This window comes from Phodopus roborovskii, unplaced genomic scaffold (assembly GCF_943737965.1).
Source record: "Phodopus roborovskii unplaced genomic scaffold, PHOROB, whole genome shotgun sequence".
Taxonomy (NCBI): domain Eukaryota; kingdom Metazoa; phylum Chordata; class Mammalia; order Rodentia; family Cricetidae; genus Phodopus; species Phodopus roborovskii.
Genome location: NW_026125444.1, coordinates 16,426,915 through 16,445,660, shown reverse-complemented (window position 1 = coordinate 16,445,660; position 18,746 = coordinate 16,426,915). Strand labels below are relative to the sequence as shown.

The window sequence follows — 18,746 nt, the reverse complement described above, 5'->3', positions numbered from 1 at the left end:
AACTCTCTCTCTGTACATTTTACTGAAAAATGTTTGTCAGTGGCAAGGAGAGATTTATAGTCTAATTTTATTTTACATAAATGTATTATACATATGGTGTTTTGACTTGCTTTTTTCCCCACTTAACAATATGTCTTGAAGCTCTGGGTGCCAGCTGACTCCATTTCTGGTGAGGACTGCCTTAGCTACCTTCTTATGATGTCCTCACGGATGTGTGCAAAGAGCCAGTTCACTCACGTCTCTTTTTTAAAAGTTATCTTGTGTTTCTCAAAAGTGTATTTGTGTATTAGGCAGTGATGGCACAGGCCTTTGTTCCCAGCACTCGAGAGGCAGAGGCAGGCAAATCTCTGTGACTTCAAGGCCAGCCTGGCCTACAAGAGCTAGTTCCAGGACAGGCTCAAAAGTTTATTTGTGAAGCCTGGCATTGATACGAGCATGTTTTCCTGCCAGCCTGGTCTCACAGCCGCGCCAGCCCCAAATAACACGCAGAGACGCTGTATTAGATATGATACTGTTGGCCAGTTACTAGTTTCTTATCGGCTAGCTCTGTCTTCAATATTAACCCATTTCTATCAATCTAAGTATTTCCACATGGTCTTATCTTACCGAGAGAGGGCCCGGCATTCTCTCTCGCTCCTACATTTTGAATCTCCACCTACCTCTTCCCAAATGCTCCTTGTCTCCTAGTCCCACTTATCTTGCTTTCCTATTGGCCAACAGTGCTTTATTCATTAACCAATAAGAAAAACACATTTACAGAATGGCATCTCCCATCATCTCTTTTCTGTCTAAAATAAAAAAGAAGAGTTTTAACTTTAACATAGTGAAATATATAACAAAAGTTATCAAATAAGAACCATAGTTAAAAATGTTCAGTCCATTAACATTTAGCAAGATCTAAAGAAAATATTTTATCATCTATCCTATCTTTGTGAGTCTAAAGACCTATATGTAACTTATCTTTAATCCTAACTAAGGGAAATATAACCATAACTATCTGTCTTCAACTCTATCAAAGACCACAGAAGGATAATATATAAACTCTAGAAATGACAGAGACAACTCACTGCCTGGTCAGTCACCCGAAGTTCTTCAGTAATGTCACATCTTCAGCCTATAGGTCATAGTGTGTCTGGCAGACTCCTCAGCAAAGCAGGAAACTTTAAACTGTCCACCTGTATTGGCTGTTTGTCAGTCACTTTTCTCTGTGTCCTGCTGAATGTCTGGCACTCTTCCACGAAGCAGGAACCCTGCAGCAATGTCCATCTTGTTTCAGCAGTCACTTTCCTGTGGGCCCTGCATGTCCAATTTATACAGCAAGATGAGTAGTATCTTGCCCAAATGGCTAGTCTTGCCATATTGAAAGCAAACTTCATAACGAGTTTCTTGACTGTCCATCTTCCTTTCTGACACAGGTGGTGTTGCCAGGAGCAGTTGTGCCTCACTGTTAAGAAAAACCCTAAGCCATTTTAAATGCCATATTTGAAAGGTTTGAAGAATGCCTATCCATCTCAAATACATCTTGAAAACCTAACTAACTTAACTCTTAAGTTTTGACTATCATAGGTAGCTATCTATAATCTGTACTAAATTGTATATTACATTTCTAAATGAACTATATAAACACAACACCTAAATACGAGGAAAAATATACATACATATCACAAAATTGACCTTAAATTTGTATCAATAAATGAAAATCCATTCCAAAACAAAGTATTCATATCTATACCATAATCCCCTTTTTACCTTTAAAAAGAGATTGGTTGTGATCATTAACCATTTATAACCAACCCCATTTAAATGAAAACAAACATTTAAAAACAATATTTGGGAATTTGGGCGTCGTTTCCAAACTGCTTCCTGCTGGTAGGGGGTGCTGTCTTGGGTATCCTAAGAAGACACAGACATCCTGGCTGTAGTGGTCTGCAGGGCTGTCTTGTCCAAGCTGTTTTGAATGTTGGCTCATCTGGGACACTGCTTCAGGGGCTCTTGCTTGATCAACCATGTTAGTTTGGAAGGAATTCACAGCTTTTCATTTTCTGTGGAAACAAAAATAGAAATCCTTTTCCCCAGTAACTTGTCCTTAGACTTAAATTTTGGAGTCAAAGCATTTTTAAAATATATAAATTGGAACAATTTAGAAGTATTGATAATTAAGTGTATTGTAGCTATTATTTCTTTCTTAGTAATTGAGCAATTTAAAGATGATATCATAGCATACAGTATCCAGACTTTGTGTGCTTTCCATCTTTACATGGCTTTTTTTTTATTATTATTATTATTACTTTATTTCTTGTACTTCTATTTTTACATTTTTCGAAACAGGGTTTCTCTGTGTAACTTTGGCTGCCCTGGAATTCACTCCGTACACCAAGTTTACTTTGAAATCACAGAGATCCGGTTGCCTCTGCCTCCCGAGTGCTGGAATTAAAGGCATGTGCCACCATATCCAGCTACTCTCTGTCTTTTTATTATTCTTTTTTAAACCATTTTATCCTGTTTCTTTTTCTCTCCCATGCCTATGTATATTTTAAAACACACTGTAAACCTTTAGAGGTTTTTCTTAATCTGAATCTGTCTTTACTGTAAATCTTTATCTTTTTCTGGCCACAGCTGGTAAACAACATTGGTCAAGTGAAAGCCACAGCTCTATTAGCCACGGTCTGTCCAAGATGGTGATGGGTACTTTTACTGCCAGAACTGAGAGCTGTGTTCACTGCCTTGGTCTGCGCTGCCATCCAGCAGCATGCTGCCGGCTTGGAGATGTGGTCACTGCCATTACCAGCTCTCACACACACCACTGAATTGTTAGCAGAGCTCTTTAAAAAACCTGGTTTTTTTTTTTTTTTTTTTTTTTTTTTTTGCCACTATGATGAGTCAGGAAACCTTCCTTAAAGAAGCTGCGCAAATGTCTGCTTATCTCTAGCAAAACAGAGTCTAACCGAGAAAAAATGCTGTTATTAAGAAGCCTTGCTTGTCTCTGTTCTTTTGTTTCTAAAGCCCCTTTTTAAGCTTTTGTCAAGTTTTAAGTAAAAGTTCTTAGTAGCCACGTTGGGCGTCATTTTGTTATGAGCATGTTTTCCCACCAACCTGGACCCACAGCCCCAAATAACACGCAGAGACGCTGTATTAGATATGATACTGTTGGCCAGTTACTAGTTTCTTATCGGCTAGCTCTGTCTTCAATATTAACCCATTTCTATCAATCTGAGTATTTCCACATGGTCTTATCTTACTGAGAGAGGGCCCGGCATTCTCTCTCGCTCCTACATTTTGAATCTCCACCTACCTCTTCCCAAATGCTCCTTGTCTCCTAGTCCCACTTATCTTGCTTTCCTATTGGCCAACAGTGCTTTATTCATTAGCCAATAAGAAAAACACATTTACAGAATGGCATCTCCCCATCATGGCATAGTGGCATATGCCTTAATACCACCACTGAGGAGGCACAGGCAAGAAGATCTCTGTGAGTTTGAGGTCAGCCTGGTCCACATAGTGAGTTCCAGGACAGCCAGAGCTATGTAGTGAGACCCTGTCTTAAAAACCCAAACAAAACAAAAAACAACTTATTTGTATTTGTGGGTGTAGGTTTATATGTGTGTAAATGTTCATTCCTGTGTGTGTGTGGTCAAAATTCAACACTTAGTGTCTTTCTCTACTGTTTATCTTTTGAGACAGAGTCTCTCACTGAACCTGGAGTTCTTAGATTAATCTCTGCTGGTTGGTCAGCGAGCTCCGGGAATCTGCTTCTCCTCATCCTGTTGCCCATGGCTACCACCACTGGGTTACAGATGCATGCCATCACTCCCAACCTTTTATTTGGGTGCTGGGGATTGGAGCCCGAGGCCTCCTGCTTGCAGGGCAAGGGCCATCTCCCCAGCTCCTGGCAGTCCCTTCTTAGAGGGCACTGACACTGTTAGACAAGGTAAGGTGTTCTCAGAATTCTTTTAACCCTCAATTGTCGATTTAGGGTTCCAAGCAGGAGATCTTAAAAGGTGATTGAGATATTAAGGGTTTGTTTGTTTGTTTGTTTGTTTGTTTGTTTATTGAGAAGAGGCCTGCTGATGGTGAGCTACAGATGGTGACATTTACCAAGATGGGCAAGGGATAATTGCTTTGTGCGGCGGTGTGTATGGATATGGGATGTGATGTGGAGAGCCAGCTCCAAAGAGCTTTCACCAGCCGTTATCCAGCCACTCCTCTTAGTCCCACTGTGGGGATGCTCCAGGCAGCCCATTCTTTGGCCTTTTAATAATTGTCCCTGGCTCTCCCTGGAGCTCCTTGCTCTTCAGCTGTCCTAAGCCTATCCAGTCATTTTCACTTGGTGATCTCTGGTGATATATGGCTTCTTCCTCTGCCAACCGCTTAATTACTTATTCCCTCGGGCTCTGCCTTCCCGGTCACTAGCTTGTCTGTGGGCTTGAGGGTTCTAGTGCTTGATTGCCATCATTCCTCCCACTCTCTCTGCATTTGGCATTGTTTATGTCCTTAAAATACTTTTTAATGAAGTCTTAGGGAGGTTTTGGGAGAGAGTGAAATTAGATGCATCCATTCAGTCTGTTCCCTGCCCCAGTTTATCATCATCTACAATGATTTCATTTACTTGTTTTCCTGACATGCCTGCGAGAATGCAAGACAAGGACCTTAACTCATCTGCAGTGCTGTTGTCAGGCATCATAGTTCCACCGACACTTTTGAATAAATGAGTCTATGTCTCAAGTCGAAATGAGAAAGAAGTTAAGGGTAAAATTCCACCATTTGGAGATTAGAAGCCTATAAAAGGAAATAAGTCAAGTCTTTGACTCACAGAGAGTCTATTGATTGAGGAGGTGGAATCCTGAGAAACACAGTAATTAGGGGGCTGACAGAAAAATGAATCATGTATCAATGGAATGACAGGGGAAAGAGATATTGCTGAAGCCAATTGCAGTAGAAACAAGTGTGGTTTTTTTTTTTTTTTTTTTTTTTTTTTTTCCAATATTCTATCATGTGCTATAAAAGGATCAGGAAAGTTTAAGGGAAAATATCCATTATATTTGGCAACTAAGTTTTTGATGTTAGGGAGCCGGCATGAGAACTACAGCCATTGCAGTGGATGACAGAGTAAAGTTCATTCACACAGGGCAGACTTCTGCCCTTGTTACACTTAAGACGCTGAGCAGAAGAAATAAGGGTAGGGCATTACTCCACTTATGTGTTGATTTGCTATGAATAATGGGAGTCCTTCTGTTATTGTCTCTTCTGGCTCCTAGCTCAGCTACAAGGCTATCTCATGAAAGTTCGTGTGATTTTGCAGACAGCCTGAAGCTATATATATATAAAATTTATAATATATATATGTATATATATGTATGTATGTATATATATATATATATATATATATATATATATATTAACTTCACTTGCATCTGTGTCCATCGATGCTGTCTGTACAGATGTCCCATTTCATGTGGCCTTGACTTTCCCACACCTGGTGGCTGAGTTCTAAGAGCAAGCAGCCCAGGAGAACCAGGTACAAGAGAGATGGGGAATCAGAAGAGCATCTATGGTTTAGATGTTGTGCTGCTGGTCGTTTGTTTTGTTATGTTGTAATTTTTTTTTTTCAAAAGAATCCCATTTTGGGCTTCTTATTAATCCTTCTTCTCCAGCATTCATATCTTCGCAAAGCTTTGTCTTACTTTGCAGAGCCGGTCAGTGTATAAAGTAGAGGGCTGCTAAAATCCAGTATTGTCACTGTGTTCCATTGTTGCCAAGGACTAGTCCTCACTCCTAATCTATGGTCAGCCTTCTCCATTTGGAACCTCACTCTCCAGGTCCAGTGTTATGGCCCAGGACCCCGAATCCTAATGATTACCGAGGTTTTGGGGGTTACATTCTCCTTTGGAAATTTGGTGGGAACTTAGGACCTTGGCAGAGAAAATGTACACACACCCAATTTTTCACAGAGCTTCACAAGATTTGTGGAAACTTACCAGTGATCTCATGTGAAAACCCTGGCAGGAGTTTAGATTCATAGTGGCTAATCATTAAATGAGACGATGTGGGTAAAATGCTTAGTCAAATGCCAAACAACACAGGACACATAGGACACGCTCGCTAAATAAAAGTAGCAGTTGCCATTCTGCTGACTTTCAACTTCCTTCAGCAAATAGAACGACGTGTTTTTCAAACATACCTTTAAAATGGCTTCGCTATTAGAATTTGTTTCCACATGGGATACTTTTTCCAACCCTCTTATTATCTAGTCCTCACTCTTCCATGAAGTCTGTCTTCTCAACCCAATGTCTGAGCAATCTTTTTCAGACTTCTAAGAGTCTCGAATGTTGAGCTACTCTTACAGTACCAGTGTGTGCATGGGCCTTCGTGTGTGTGTGTGTGTGTGTGTGTGTGTGTGTGTGTGTGTGTGTGTGTTTGCATGCATGTGTACCTCTATGTGTGTATTGAATTGGGTTCTTACAAAATTGCCCGAGTTGTCCTAGAACTCAGGTTCTTCCACCTAACCCTCTAAGGACTTGGGTTACAGATGTGTGCCACTGTGCTCAGCTTCCCGCTCCTTTGTTAGCACAGGGCTTTGTAACACCCTGACAAGTGTACAGGGTGGAACCCTTCTCCAAGATGGACTGTAACAGAACGTGTGCCCAAATGGACCCTTTCCTCCAGGGCTGCTCTTTGTCATGGTGTCTGTCGCAGCCACAGGACAGTGGCCTAAGATAGTACCCCTCTAGCAGTGACCCTTGAAGGGTCTTTGACATAGTTGGTTATTTCCAAAAAGCCTATAGTATTCTACAAACATGAACTTTCTCAGCTTCCTGCCCTCTCATGATGAACTTTATTATGACCATAGATCTTCCATCTTTATTTTAAATTTGTATCAAAAGCTGCCCCTTCCACCTGGGTTCTGGGCCCCTGCCCATTCTTAAATCTCTCCTTTCTCCACCCCCACCAAAACCCAACTCCTTATCAACAGTACCACAGAGAGGAGGTTATGGAGAGGGAAGAGAGGAGAGAGTTCACCTTGGCAAATCTGGAGAGAAGAACAAAAAGGCCATCAGACCATCTGTCTACTTACCCCCTACATCTGTCTACTTACCCCCATATCTGTCTACTTAACCCCCACATCTGACTACTTACCCCCACATCTGTCTACTTACCCCCACATCTGTCTACTTACCCCCACATCTGTCTACTTACCCCCACATCTGTCTATTTATCCTCCACATCTGTCTACTTACCCCCCACATCTCTCTACTTACCCCCCACATCTGTCTACTTACCCCCACATCTGTCTACTTACCCCCCACATCTGTCTACTTACCCCCCACATCTGTCTACTTACCCCCCACATCTGTCTACTTACCCCCACATCTGTCTACTTACCCCCACATCTGTCTACTTACCCCCACATCTGTCTATTTATCCTCCACATCTGTCTACTTACCCCCCACATCTGTCTACTTACCCCCTACATCTGTCTACTTACCCCCCACATCTGTCTACTTTCCCCCCACATCTGTCTACTTTTAGCCCCCACATCTGTCTACTTACCCCCTACATCTGTCGACTTACTCCCCACATCTGTCTACTTACCCCCTACATCTGTCTACTTACCCCCCACATCTGTCTACTTTCCCCCCACATCTGTCTACTTTCCCCCCACATCTGTCTACTTTTAGCCCCCACATCTGTCTACTTACCCCCTACATCTGTCGACTTACTCCCCACATCTGTCTACTTTTAGCCCCCACATCTGTCTACTTACTCCCCTACATCTGTCTACTTAACCCCCTACATCGGTCGACTTTCCCTTCACATCTGTCCACTCCCCTGCCCCATACATCTGACCTATGCTTCTGCCCTTCTTACTTTTCTATAACCGCTTCCATCTGGCCCATCAACAATGTCGTGACTTGTAAATCCAAATTCAGTTTTCTCTTCTGTCACTTGACCTGGATCCTTGTTTGCCTGTTCTTGCTTGGCCTCTTGTTCTTGGATGTGACAACATTGTTCCATGTTGACTGCTTCCTTCCTCCTGTAACTCTTTTCTTCTGTAATTTTCATAACCACTTTCTGGCCTCTTCTGAATCTCAGCCAGGGCTCTTCCCCCCTGACTATCAAGTTTGGGAAATGTCTTCCTAATGGACACTGTTCCTAGAGTGATTTTGGCCAGTCCCATGGCTTCATATGCTGCCTGTATACGAATAACCCCAAATTTGTTTTTTTTTTATCCCAGCTTTCTCCTGATCTCTATGTCCCATACTTAATATGTCTCCACACTTCATACGTAATGTTTTTCTATATGTGCTGCATCATTCACTGCCTTTCTCCACTACCCTCTTTTGTATGGTGGCCCATGAGTAGCTGTGCTAATTTTACACATTAAAGATGGAAGGGTGGGCAATAGGCAGGGCTACAACCCCGGCGTCACATTTCAAAGATTGCTTGGAGCTTCCTTCTTCTGATCTCTATTGCCACTTTTGTAGGGCTTCCTATCACCTTAGCCTAAGTCTCTCAACTGATTTCTGTGTCTCTTTTCTCGACTATGACCATATTCTCCGTAGTATGCAGATAGTTCATTCCAAAATGTAAATAAGATCCCAGCACTCCTCCCCAAACCCTCAGTGACTCCTCTTGGACTTCTCAAGTCCCATACTGTTGACATCTGGGCTGGCTCTTGTCTCATCAAATGTTAGGCAGTGTCCCTTGTCTCTTCTAGGAAATGCCTGCAGCACCCCCCCACACACACACACACTACTCAGTTATAGCAACCCAAAATGTCTCCAGACGTTGATAAATGTCCCCAGGTACAGAGCTGGCAAAATTGCACCGATTGGAACCCAGTGATTGACAGGGCAGGATGCAAGTGCCTTAGGTTTTTGTTTTTTTGCTAGAAGACCCTGTGATCTGCCCCTGCCCTGCTTCTACAGTGTCCTTTGTTCTGTCATAGTCCCAGTACCCCATGCCTTCCAGTGATGACTAGATTCCTTGAGATGTCACCTACACTTTGCCTTCAAGTCCACCGCAGCTTTCTATTGTTGAGGCCTTGTAATGCCCACACACCACCCTTTTTACTTGGCTAGCCACCATGGCGCTCAGCTCAGCTCAGCGAGCAATCTCTAGGAATCCCTTGGTCTTGTTAAGGTTCTAGTCTCACGTGTCCCCATCCCCCTCTGTTCCCGCTCCTTGTCACATGACACACAGGGAGCAAGAGCTGATGGCCAGGCCTCTTTTTACCTCTGTGTCCCACATAGGGACCCACTTCTTCTACACCAGTAATAAATGTCCACAGGGTGAATGGCACTCACTGAGTACTTGTAGAAGGAATGAATAGTCTCTCTCTTGAAATGGCTTTCGCTTCCCGCCATTCCAGCCTGTGTATGTCATGGAAACAAAACCAGTTGGTCAGTAGGTCAAGAAACAGCCATCCCAAGGCAGGAGTTTTCAGGAAGAAAGTGTGGCTCTTCCCCAGAGCCTAGGGCATTCTGCTGGCCATGTAGCCCAGGGAGTTTACTGTCACTTCAGGCCCTAGAAAGGACTAAGAAATTGAAGAGAAATGAGAACTCGGAAAAGAAATCTGACATTTTTCTCCAGCGGCATATGGATTTCTCATTAGCCCATGTAAGGGAAAACCGGGGGCGGGGAGGTCTCAGCAGCTGCAGCTGTCCACACTCCCTCCCCTCATCACTCTGCCGCCACCACACCTGGTCCCCAGAGGCACCCTCGCGGCTCAGCTATTTGGCTGAGGGATGGACAAATCTCCATGGTTCAGCAGAGACTAGCCTGGAATTTTTCAAAAGAAGCTTTGCTAGGAAACAAAGCAAAAGTAAAAACAGGAAGTGGGGTATAGAAAGGATAAAAATATAGACTAGGGGGAAAGTCCCTCAGCATAAGATAAGTGTGTGTGTGTGTGAGTGTGTGTGTGTGTGAGAGTGTGTGTGTGAGAGTGTGTGTGTGAGTGTGTGAGTGTGTGTGTGTGAGTGTGTGTGTGAGAGTGTGTGTGTGAGAGTGTGTGTGTGTGTGTGTGAGAGTGTGTGTGTGTGAGAGTGTGAGTGTGTGTGTGAGTGTGTGTGTGAGAGTGTGTGTGTGAGAGTGTGTGTGTGTGTGTCTGAGTGTGTGTGTGTGAGTGTGTGTGTGTGAGTGTGTGTGTGTGTGTCTGAGTGTGTGTGTGAGTGTGTGTGTGTGAGAGTGTGTGTGTGAGAGTGTGTGTGTGTGAGTGTGTGTGTGTGAGTGTGTGTGAGTGTGTGAGTGTGTGTGAGTGTGTGTGTGTGTGTGAGTGTGTGTGTGAGTGTGTGTGTGTGAGTGTGTGTGAGTGTGTGTGAGTGTGTGTGTGAGTGTGTGTGTGAGTGTGTGTGTGAGTGTGTGTGTGAGAGTGTGTGTGTGAGAGTGTGTGTGAGTGTGTGTGTGAGTGTGTGTGTGTGTGAGAGTGTGTGTGTGAGAGTGTGAGTGTGTGTGTTTGAGTGTGTGTGTGAGTGTGTGTGTGAGTGTGTGTGAGTGTGTGTGAGTGTGTGTGAGTGTGTGTGTGTGTGAGTGTGTGTGTGTGAGTGTGTGTGTGAGTGTGTGAGTGTGTGTGTGTTTGAGTGTGTGTGTGAGTGTGTGTGTGTGAGTGAGTGAGTGTGTGTGTGAGTGTGTGTGTGAGTGTGTGATGTGTGTGTGAGTGTGAGTGTGTGTGTGTGAGTGTGTGTGTGATACTCGCTGGGCCTAGTTTGATGTTTAATTTTTCATGATCCTGTCTGCCTCTGGGAACTTGGGCTTCAGTCTCTCTCCATGTCTCTCCATGTTTGCATGCCGTTCTTTCTCTTAAGAACCTTCTCTGGGGAAGGTGACCTGGCTGGCATCGCACTTGCTTGCTCTTCCAAATAGCCATTGCTGATCACAACGGGAACTGCATTTTCCACCTTTTTATTTCCTTGAGACTAAGCCAGCTCAGTGATTGCAAACACTAGCAGAGGACTAATGCTCCATGTTCATAATAAAGGTTTTACTTGCCTGGTGTGAAATGAAAAACACAGACAACGTCATTGGCTTTTTAATAACATGAAGGGACTGGCCTTTTTACCCTGAGGGTTTTTTTTTAACCTTTTAGGTAATTGAAATAGCAGATGTTAGGCCTAGGAGTGTAGTGGTATATAGTATGGTTGCCTAGCATATGAGAGGCGCTGGGTTTGATCCTCAGTTCTGAAAAAAAAAAAATAGCAGATAGTTTGTGTTATATCATTTAAAATTTAATTTAACTAAAAAATAAACATACCTTAAAAAATAAAACAACAAGTGGAAGTTGTAAGGATTGTATGTACTTACTTGGCAGATTTTTAAAAATTAAAACTGGATAATTCTGTGTAGGTACCCCCAGTTTTTTTTGTTGTTGTTATTTTGTTTTTTTGTTTTGTTAGTTTTTAAAAATTACGTTGTGTATATGCACATGCGAACATGCCATGGTGTTGGTGTTATAACTCTAGGACAACGCTCTGGAGTTGGTCCTAGGGATGGAATGCAGGCCATCGGGTTAAACGCCTTTACCCACCAAGTCATCTCTCTGGCTGTACTACCCTCAGGGTTTAAAAATTCTTCTTGGGCTCTGAAATCCAAAATGTAGTCCAGCAGGTATTACATAAATGATAGAAGTCTCCTAGGCTGTTTCTGTGTTTTGTAGGCCATCAAAATGGCATTCCGATGCCTGTGATTTATTTCCCAGTCCTCCCAACAGCAAGCTTTCTAAGGCAAGTAGTCCAGTCTTTGTAAGTTTGACCTTCTCTCCTTAGGAACCGGGTAGTGTGGTTCAGTCCTCGACAAATGATCATTGATTGACTGTAGCAATAACAAATGGACTTGGCATGCTAGGTCCCACAAACATGAGAAAAATCCCAAACTAGGGGGAAAGATCTTGTTGTAGAGGATGAGATGGGGTTCCGTATTCTGCAGGCCACGGGGAGAGTGCCTATTTCTGCTTCAGGCAGCTTCCCAGTGGACAAAGGTTTTGCCAAAGAGTTAAGGAAAGGCACTTTCGGCAGTTATCTGCCCAACATTAGGAGGGACAGTCCCTACCAGTGCAACATGGGAGCACATGCAGGAGATGAAGGTTGAAGGGTACAGCTGCTTTTCATATCCGTAGAAACCAGAGGGAAGCCGGAGTGAGGAAATTCTTTATGCTGAGCTAACCTTTCCTTAGTGACTCTTTGCATTCACCTCGGAAATTTAATATGGGGATTGTCTGCACTTGGATTCCAAGGGTTAACTACCAGAACACAGCACAACACACGGCAAGTCTGACATAGACATCTCTGCCGACCATAAGCTCACCCGGAGCCCAGCATGAGCCTCAGCTGCCACAGAGCAGATGCCATGGCAGGGGCATCTGTGGAACCCCAGAGAGCCTGCCAGAGGGTCCCTGGCCTGCCAGCATCTGGAGCATCTGGATCCCGCCTGCCATTCTGTAGGGAGCTGGGGACAAGACCTGGGAGTGTCCAGAGGAGACGGTCCTGAAGCCATTATAAAAAGAATGACATTAAAAAGAGAACAGCATAGCTACCTCATTGGAAGAAATCCTTCCTAAGGGTTTTGTTTTGTGTTGTTTTGCCTTAGCACACAGTACTTGGAGATTAGTTTGATAAAATGTAGAAACAAGGTAACTGCCTCCACTGCAGAAGATGTCATACTGCAGAGCCCTTTCTGTAAGGGACAGTCGATCCTGTTCGCCGTTAGAGTCTGAAATTTCAGTGTGTGTCCCTCTGCCCCACCACGGCCCCCACATTAACCCCTTCCTTGTGACTTGTCTTCTTTTGTAGTATCTGACCAGACGGATACCACAGAACCCAAGGTACCAACACATCAAGTCAAGACTGGATACTGGTAAGTAAAAGTCAGAAACAGAATTGTAAAAACCTAATAGCTATTGATTGACAAGGAAGTGCCCATCAAACTGGAGTCAGCCATAACTGGAAATTTCTTATTGTCTTGCCTGATGTCTTTGAACGATGCTTTTCAGATTATCAGTAAAATTTCACACTCACATAAGTTCAGTTATCATTGCTTACCCCATTAGAAAGCATCTAAATTAAAAAAAAAAAAAAAAAAAAAAAAAAAAGGAAATTCTAGGAATTGAAGCTTGAAGCCATTGTTCAGTAAGTTACAGGGCTGACGCTGAGTAAATATCAGGAGGTCACACTCCATTCTGGAGCACCTTAAGTGTACTCCATCAAACTGACAGCAATGGGTTATACATGTGCATGTTTGCTCAGTCCAGTGTTTGCACAGTGCTGACTGCATGTAAACGTGTGGACCCTGCTAGATAGGAGGATGGCTGTGGGTTGTGGCTTTTGCAATTAGAGCACCAAGACTCAAGTGGAGGCCTGCCGACTTGAATGAGTAACTAAATACCAGCCGAGATTGAATTAGTGCTGCCCTTAGGTGAAAGCAGGTGCAGGAACGCCTTGCTAATTTCCATGCTGTCCGCATCTTTCCAAGTTCTGCTGATGCTGCTGTCCAGATCCCTGTGGGTCTGCAGTCTTGTGAGGTTTGGGTTGTTTGTCTCTGTTTCCTTCAGCCTTTGCCCCGCAAGTCATAATTTTCCTGCAGTATCTGAAGACACCTGAGGAAAGAGAAGGGGAGTGTTGGCTCTGTTTAAATCATTGCTCCCTTCCCCTGGTCTCCTTCAAAACCACACTCTTCCGTTCTGCATTTCCTCACTAGCATAGATGCAAGTGTTTTCAATGTACCAGAGTTGCACGTGCTATTTCTTTGCAATATTCTCATGCTACACAGATATCTGTTATTGCACATGGCCTGTGTGATGGATGAGTGGAAATAGTATTTCTGTTTCAGAGGAGAAAATTGTGACCTGGAGATTTTGTGATGCACTCAGCTTTCAGTGAAGGGGATTGAAAACTAGGGTTGTTGGCAGGTGAGGAACTCAACACCGGAGAGTGGGTTTCAATCCTGGTGCTCTGGCCCTTAGACAACTTCCTATCCTGTGTTTCCTCCCAAATGTTTCTTCACAATGTCCTCAGCATCTTCCCTCAATGACAGGTCATCCGCTTCCCTGGAAGACTCTCAGTGCCATAGTTTTGTAAAGGGCTCATCTGTTCTGTTAAAGACCATAGTAAAGAAATGAATTTCAGTCAAAATCTTTTTACCCCTGTACATTTTTGTGCTACAAATCCCTAAGTGACATGGAACTGGCCTTGAACTCAAAGAGATCTATCTATCTATCACTAACAAATTATTTTGTCTTTTAAATGAATGGGGGTATAGCTCAGTGGTTACAGTGCAGGTCTAGCATTTGCTAGGCCTTGGGTTATATTTCTTGTTTCCCAATAAACAAACAAACGAATAAGATTTAAGAGCCCAGATTTATTTCAGCCATTTGGTTTATCTATACCTTTGTAACATTTTTCTCATGGAAGTCAAATAGGAATTTTCCCACCCCTTTCTATCTCTTCAATTCAACCCATAACCAAAATTTGACTTAATAATGGTATCTGAAATTAATTTTAATTTTTAATGCAATGCATAGCATCTGATTTTATAGTGCACATTAAATGCCGGAATCCTTTTATACCCCAGGAGTTTTAAACTGCTTTTTGTTAATTAAGCTTTTTGTTTTGAAATAATTGTGGATGCAGATGCGTTTGTAAGAAACGAAATGGGAGTCCCACACACTCCGTTTCTCTCCGCCTGCAGTATTGCTATGGTGGTAACAGCATTGACATGTGCAGCCAAGCTGTAGAATACTGCCCTCCCCACAAAGGTTCCCATGTTGCCCCTTAGTAGCCCTCTCTACTTTCCACCCCATCCCTCTTTAATCTTCACAACTGCTAATTTTTTAATAACTGCTAATCCAGGCTCTCAGTTTGTCTTTTTTTTTCTTTTTTTTTTTAGTGCTACAGCTGTTTCTCTCTTTTCCTTCCTTTTATACATGTGTGGAGTAAACACAGGACCTTAAACATGCTAGGTTATTCCTCTACCATAGAGCCGTGCTTGTCCAGCCTGGATGGACGTTTTGCATTGGGCAGAATTCTCTGGAGCGTCAAGTTTGTGTAACAGCATTTTATTCATTTGTGTTATTGACTAGTATTCCCTGGTATGGCTGTACTTGAGTTAATCACTCGCTAGTTGAATTGGGAGGTAGATACAAAATAAAAATAGTGTTGTAGGCGCTCATTGACAGATTTTTGTGTGAACAAGTCTTAGTTTTTCTGGAATAAATGCCTAGAGGTACAGTTGCTAGGTCATATTGTAGCTTGACTTGATTTGCTTTTTTTTTTTTTTTTTAATCTCTTTTTTAGACAGAGTCTCAGGTATGCCAGACTAGCCTCGTTCTCCTTTTATAACTAAGGCTGGCCTTGAACTCCTGATCTTCCTGCCTCTGCCTCCCAGGTTTAAGAAACTGTCAAACTCTTTTCCAAAGTGGCTGTACAGTTGCACATCCCCACCAGCAGTGGATGGGTGATCATTTTCTCCACATCTTCACCTGCATTTGTTGCAGTCACCATTTTTGTATTTTCCCATACTGATAAGGTCTGACGTAGGATAGCATTACATTTAAACTTGCCCGCTGGCTGATGATGAATGTCTTTGTGTACGTGTGCTTGTCTTCAGTCCTCCTTGTTTGCTGAAATGCCTATGCTGACCAGGTTACTTGCATTTTTATCATTGTATTCCCAGTTTCTTGTATGTCCTAGATGCCCATCCTTTGTGAGAGGCGTGGTTTGCAAGCATCCTTTCTCCAGCTGTAACTTGTCTTTTCCTCCTCCTGACAGTCTTTGAAGAAGAAAACCTTTTTATCTTGATGAGGTTCGTTTTTTATCTGTTTCCTTTTGGTAATCATAATTCCATCATCCACTTTAAGAACTCTTGACCTAAGCTACATCCCAGAGACACTTTCTATCATGATTTTTTTTTTTCTGAAAGTTTGCAGGTTTTACATTTAAGTCCATGGTACATTTCGAACTGCTTTTATGTAAAAGACAGTGACTGAGATGAAGATTAGCTTTCTAATTTAGGGTATCCGACTGCTCTGGGCATCTTCATCTTTGTCAACAGTCAGTAGAATATTTATGTGGGTTTATTTCCAGGTCTCTGTTTTGTTCCCTTGATCTATTTATGTAGCCTTTTGCCAATACCACAGTCCTGATTAATGTAGCTGCTTAGTAAACTAGATACTTGGAATTGGTGAGTCTTATTATTCCCATTCTGTTTTTCTTTAAAAATTATTTTAACTCTTCTAATTTCTTTGCTTTTCGATATAAATTTTAGAATCATTTTCTTTACTTTTACAAAAGGGCTGATTTTTGTTTTGTTTTGGGTTTTTTGAGACAGAGTTCTTCTGTATAATAGCTCTAGCTATCCTGGAATACTTTGTAGAACAGGCTGGCCTTGAACTCGCATAGATCCACCTGAGTGCTGGGATTAAAAGTGTGCACTGCACCACCACACCTGGCAAAAGGGCTGGTTTTTAATAGAAATTATTTATCAACTTGGAGAGAACATTTTGACTAAGTTGAGCACTATTGATCTGTTTTCTGTTCCTGTGGATTTGCCTAATCTGACCATTCATCTATGTGGAGTTGTATAGTATGTGATCTCTTGTGTCTGTTCCCTTTAACGTAGTCTAATATATTTAATATATTTAAGGTTTCTCCATGCCACAGAATATGTCAGTACTTCATTCCTTTTTATTGCCAAAGAATGTCCTATTGTGCAGGTGTTCTATAATTTGTTTCTCTACTCACCAGTTGATATACATTTGGGTTACTCATACTTTGTGTCTAAGAACATCAATATATGCAAGTATGCAAGTTTTTTGTGTACACGTGTTCCCAGTTCTCTTGGATATATAGAGAGGAGTTGAATTACTGGTCATACGATACCTTTTTTTTTTTTTCCTGAGAACATGCCAAACTTTCTAACCAAGCCACACCACTTCACCATCAGTAGTGCAAGAGGGCTGTGTCCTCTCCATATTCCGCCATTGCTTTGTCCATCATCTTGGTTGTGTCCACCATCATGGGCGCAAAGTATCTTCTTGTGACTTTAATTTGTGTCCCTAATGGCTAATAATGAACACCCTTTTTGTGTGCTTTTTGGCACTTGCATATTTCCTATGGAAAAATGTCTATTCAGATCATTTGCTCACTTTAAGACGGGTTATTTTTCCACATTATAAGTTCTTTGTTTATACTGGATACTAGACTCTTAACAGAAATATGACTTTCAGATGTATGCTCCTGCGCTGTGGGTTGTCTGGGGTTTTTGTGGGATTTAACTGGAGGAATAAATTACATCTACCCAACTTTCCTAGAAGCAAAAGTCTCTCAAAACTAGTTTTGTAATAGTTTCTGGAAGGGCCACAATGTACCTCACTGTTTCAACCCCCCAAGTATTTTATAGTCGGTGTGGGAGAAAAATCCTATTTTAGCATTTGCTTTGTGTGTGTGTGTGTGTGTGTGTGTGTGTGTGAGAGAGAGAGAGAGAGAGAGAGAGAGAGCACGCGAGTTTCACATGTAGCCATCAATCAACTTCAGGAAGACATCTTTAACGTTTACATTTCCATGTACTTTTGTGACTTAGCTCTCTGGTGTACAAAACCAAACCACTGGGTTATATGCTAAGATGTACAACCTTTGGAGGCTATCAAGGCCTACAGGAGCCCTAAACACATCATTTTGCTCAAAGGTTATCATTGCCGTAGGTAAAAATGTTGAGGAGTCCTGCTGAAGAAAAAAACCAAGAGGGACTTTAGAGCCCGAGCTGCAGGAAGACTGTCTCACCTTTGAGTGTTTTTAAGCTCTGCAGCCAGAGCCATGGAAATAGACAGAATGAGTGAGCAGCTCTCATTCCTAGGCTAAACAGGCGAGCCTTTAATCTTTGTTTATAAAACTGATCAATTTAGAGTCTCTCTCTCTCTCTCTCTCTCTCTCTCTCACACACACACACACACACACACACACACACACACACACACACAATCAAGAACTCTGAAAGGGTGGTCCCTTCCTCCTGAAGGTTTTGTGTCTATGCTCCTGCGGTACAGCTGTGGCGGACAGCAGAATTATGCTGACCTTCCAGTATTCCCTTTGTTTCATAGACGCCTAGGCATATCTTTCCAGTCCCCACCATTGCCAGACTGTGCCTGGAGTGGGCTGGCTTCTGAGGCACCCCTGCGTTTTGCTCAGTCCCAGCGGCAGGACTCTGCAGCTCCACAGGCTCTGTTAAGGGACACTGTCTAAAGCACTGGGCTCTTCCTGTGTTCGCCTGTCTTTCATCGTTGCTGCATTGTTCTCTGACTTCTATTTCCAGTCTAATTGAGTTTCTTTAGCTTTTCCAAACCCTGTAGCCCCCTCCTCCCCCTGGTCTTTTCTAGCATGATTTTTTTTTTTTTTTTTTTTTTTTTGTGGATGTCACCTTCCTTTTGTTACATCTGCACAACTAATCATTTCCTTTTCTTTCCCTTAGTCTCTACTTTCCCTGATTATTCGCTAATAGTTTTGATCTTAAGCAGTCAAGCTCATTACAGGCTACATGTGCTTCATTTTCTTTTGGTATTTGATTTGTCTCTTACGTCAAAGGGGGAATGGATGTGAAAGGCTTTTACAAACCAGAAAGCTGTAGACCCGCATAGAACCGATCTGGGTTAACAAAGGGCCACTGTACCTCCTTTCACGCTTCCTGCTCCTTCAGAGAGAGCCAAAAGAACTTCTCCATAGAGGAGGGAAATGTTGAAGAAAAAATAAAGCCGTGGAGCTGTCTCT

General features: G+C 42.6%; 1 protein-coding gene across 3 annotated transcripts in view; it reads left to right on the top strand.

Moving 5' to 3' along the window:
- Cep41 (centrosomal protein 41) overlaps positions 1–18,746 on the top strand; it is a 45,395-nt gene that overhangs the window by 4,426 nt on the left and 22,223 nt on the right. Inside the window, exons 1-2 of one of the 3 annotated variants that reach the window (XM_051175851.1) lie at positions 12,188–12,430; positions 12,783–12,846. In XM_051175851.1, coding sequence (XP_051031808.1) covers positions 12,335–12,430; positions 12,783–12,846 — 160 coding nt within the window. In that variant the 5' untranslated portion in view covers positions 12,188–12,334. Of the gene's footprint in view, positions 1–12,187; positions 12,431–12,612; positions 12,669–12,782; positions 12,847–18,746 lie in introns of those variants that run through there. The other 2 variants (XM_051175854.1, XM_051175853.1) reach the window with 2 other exon arrangements.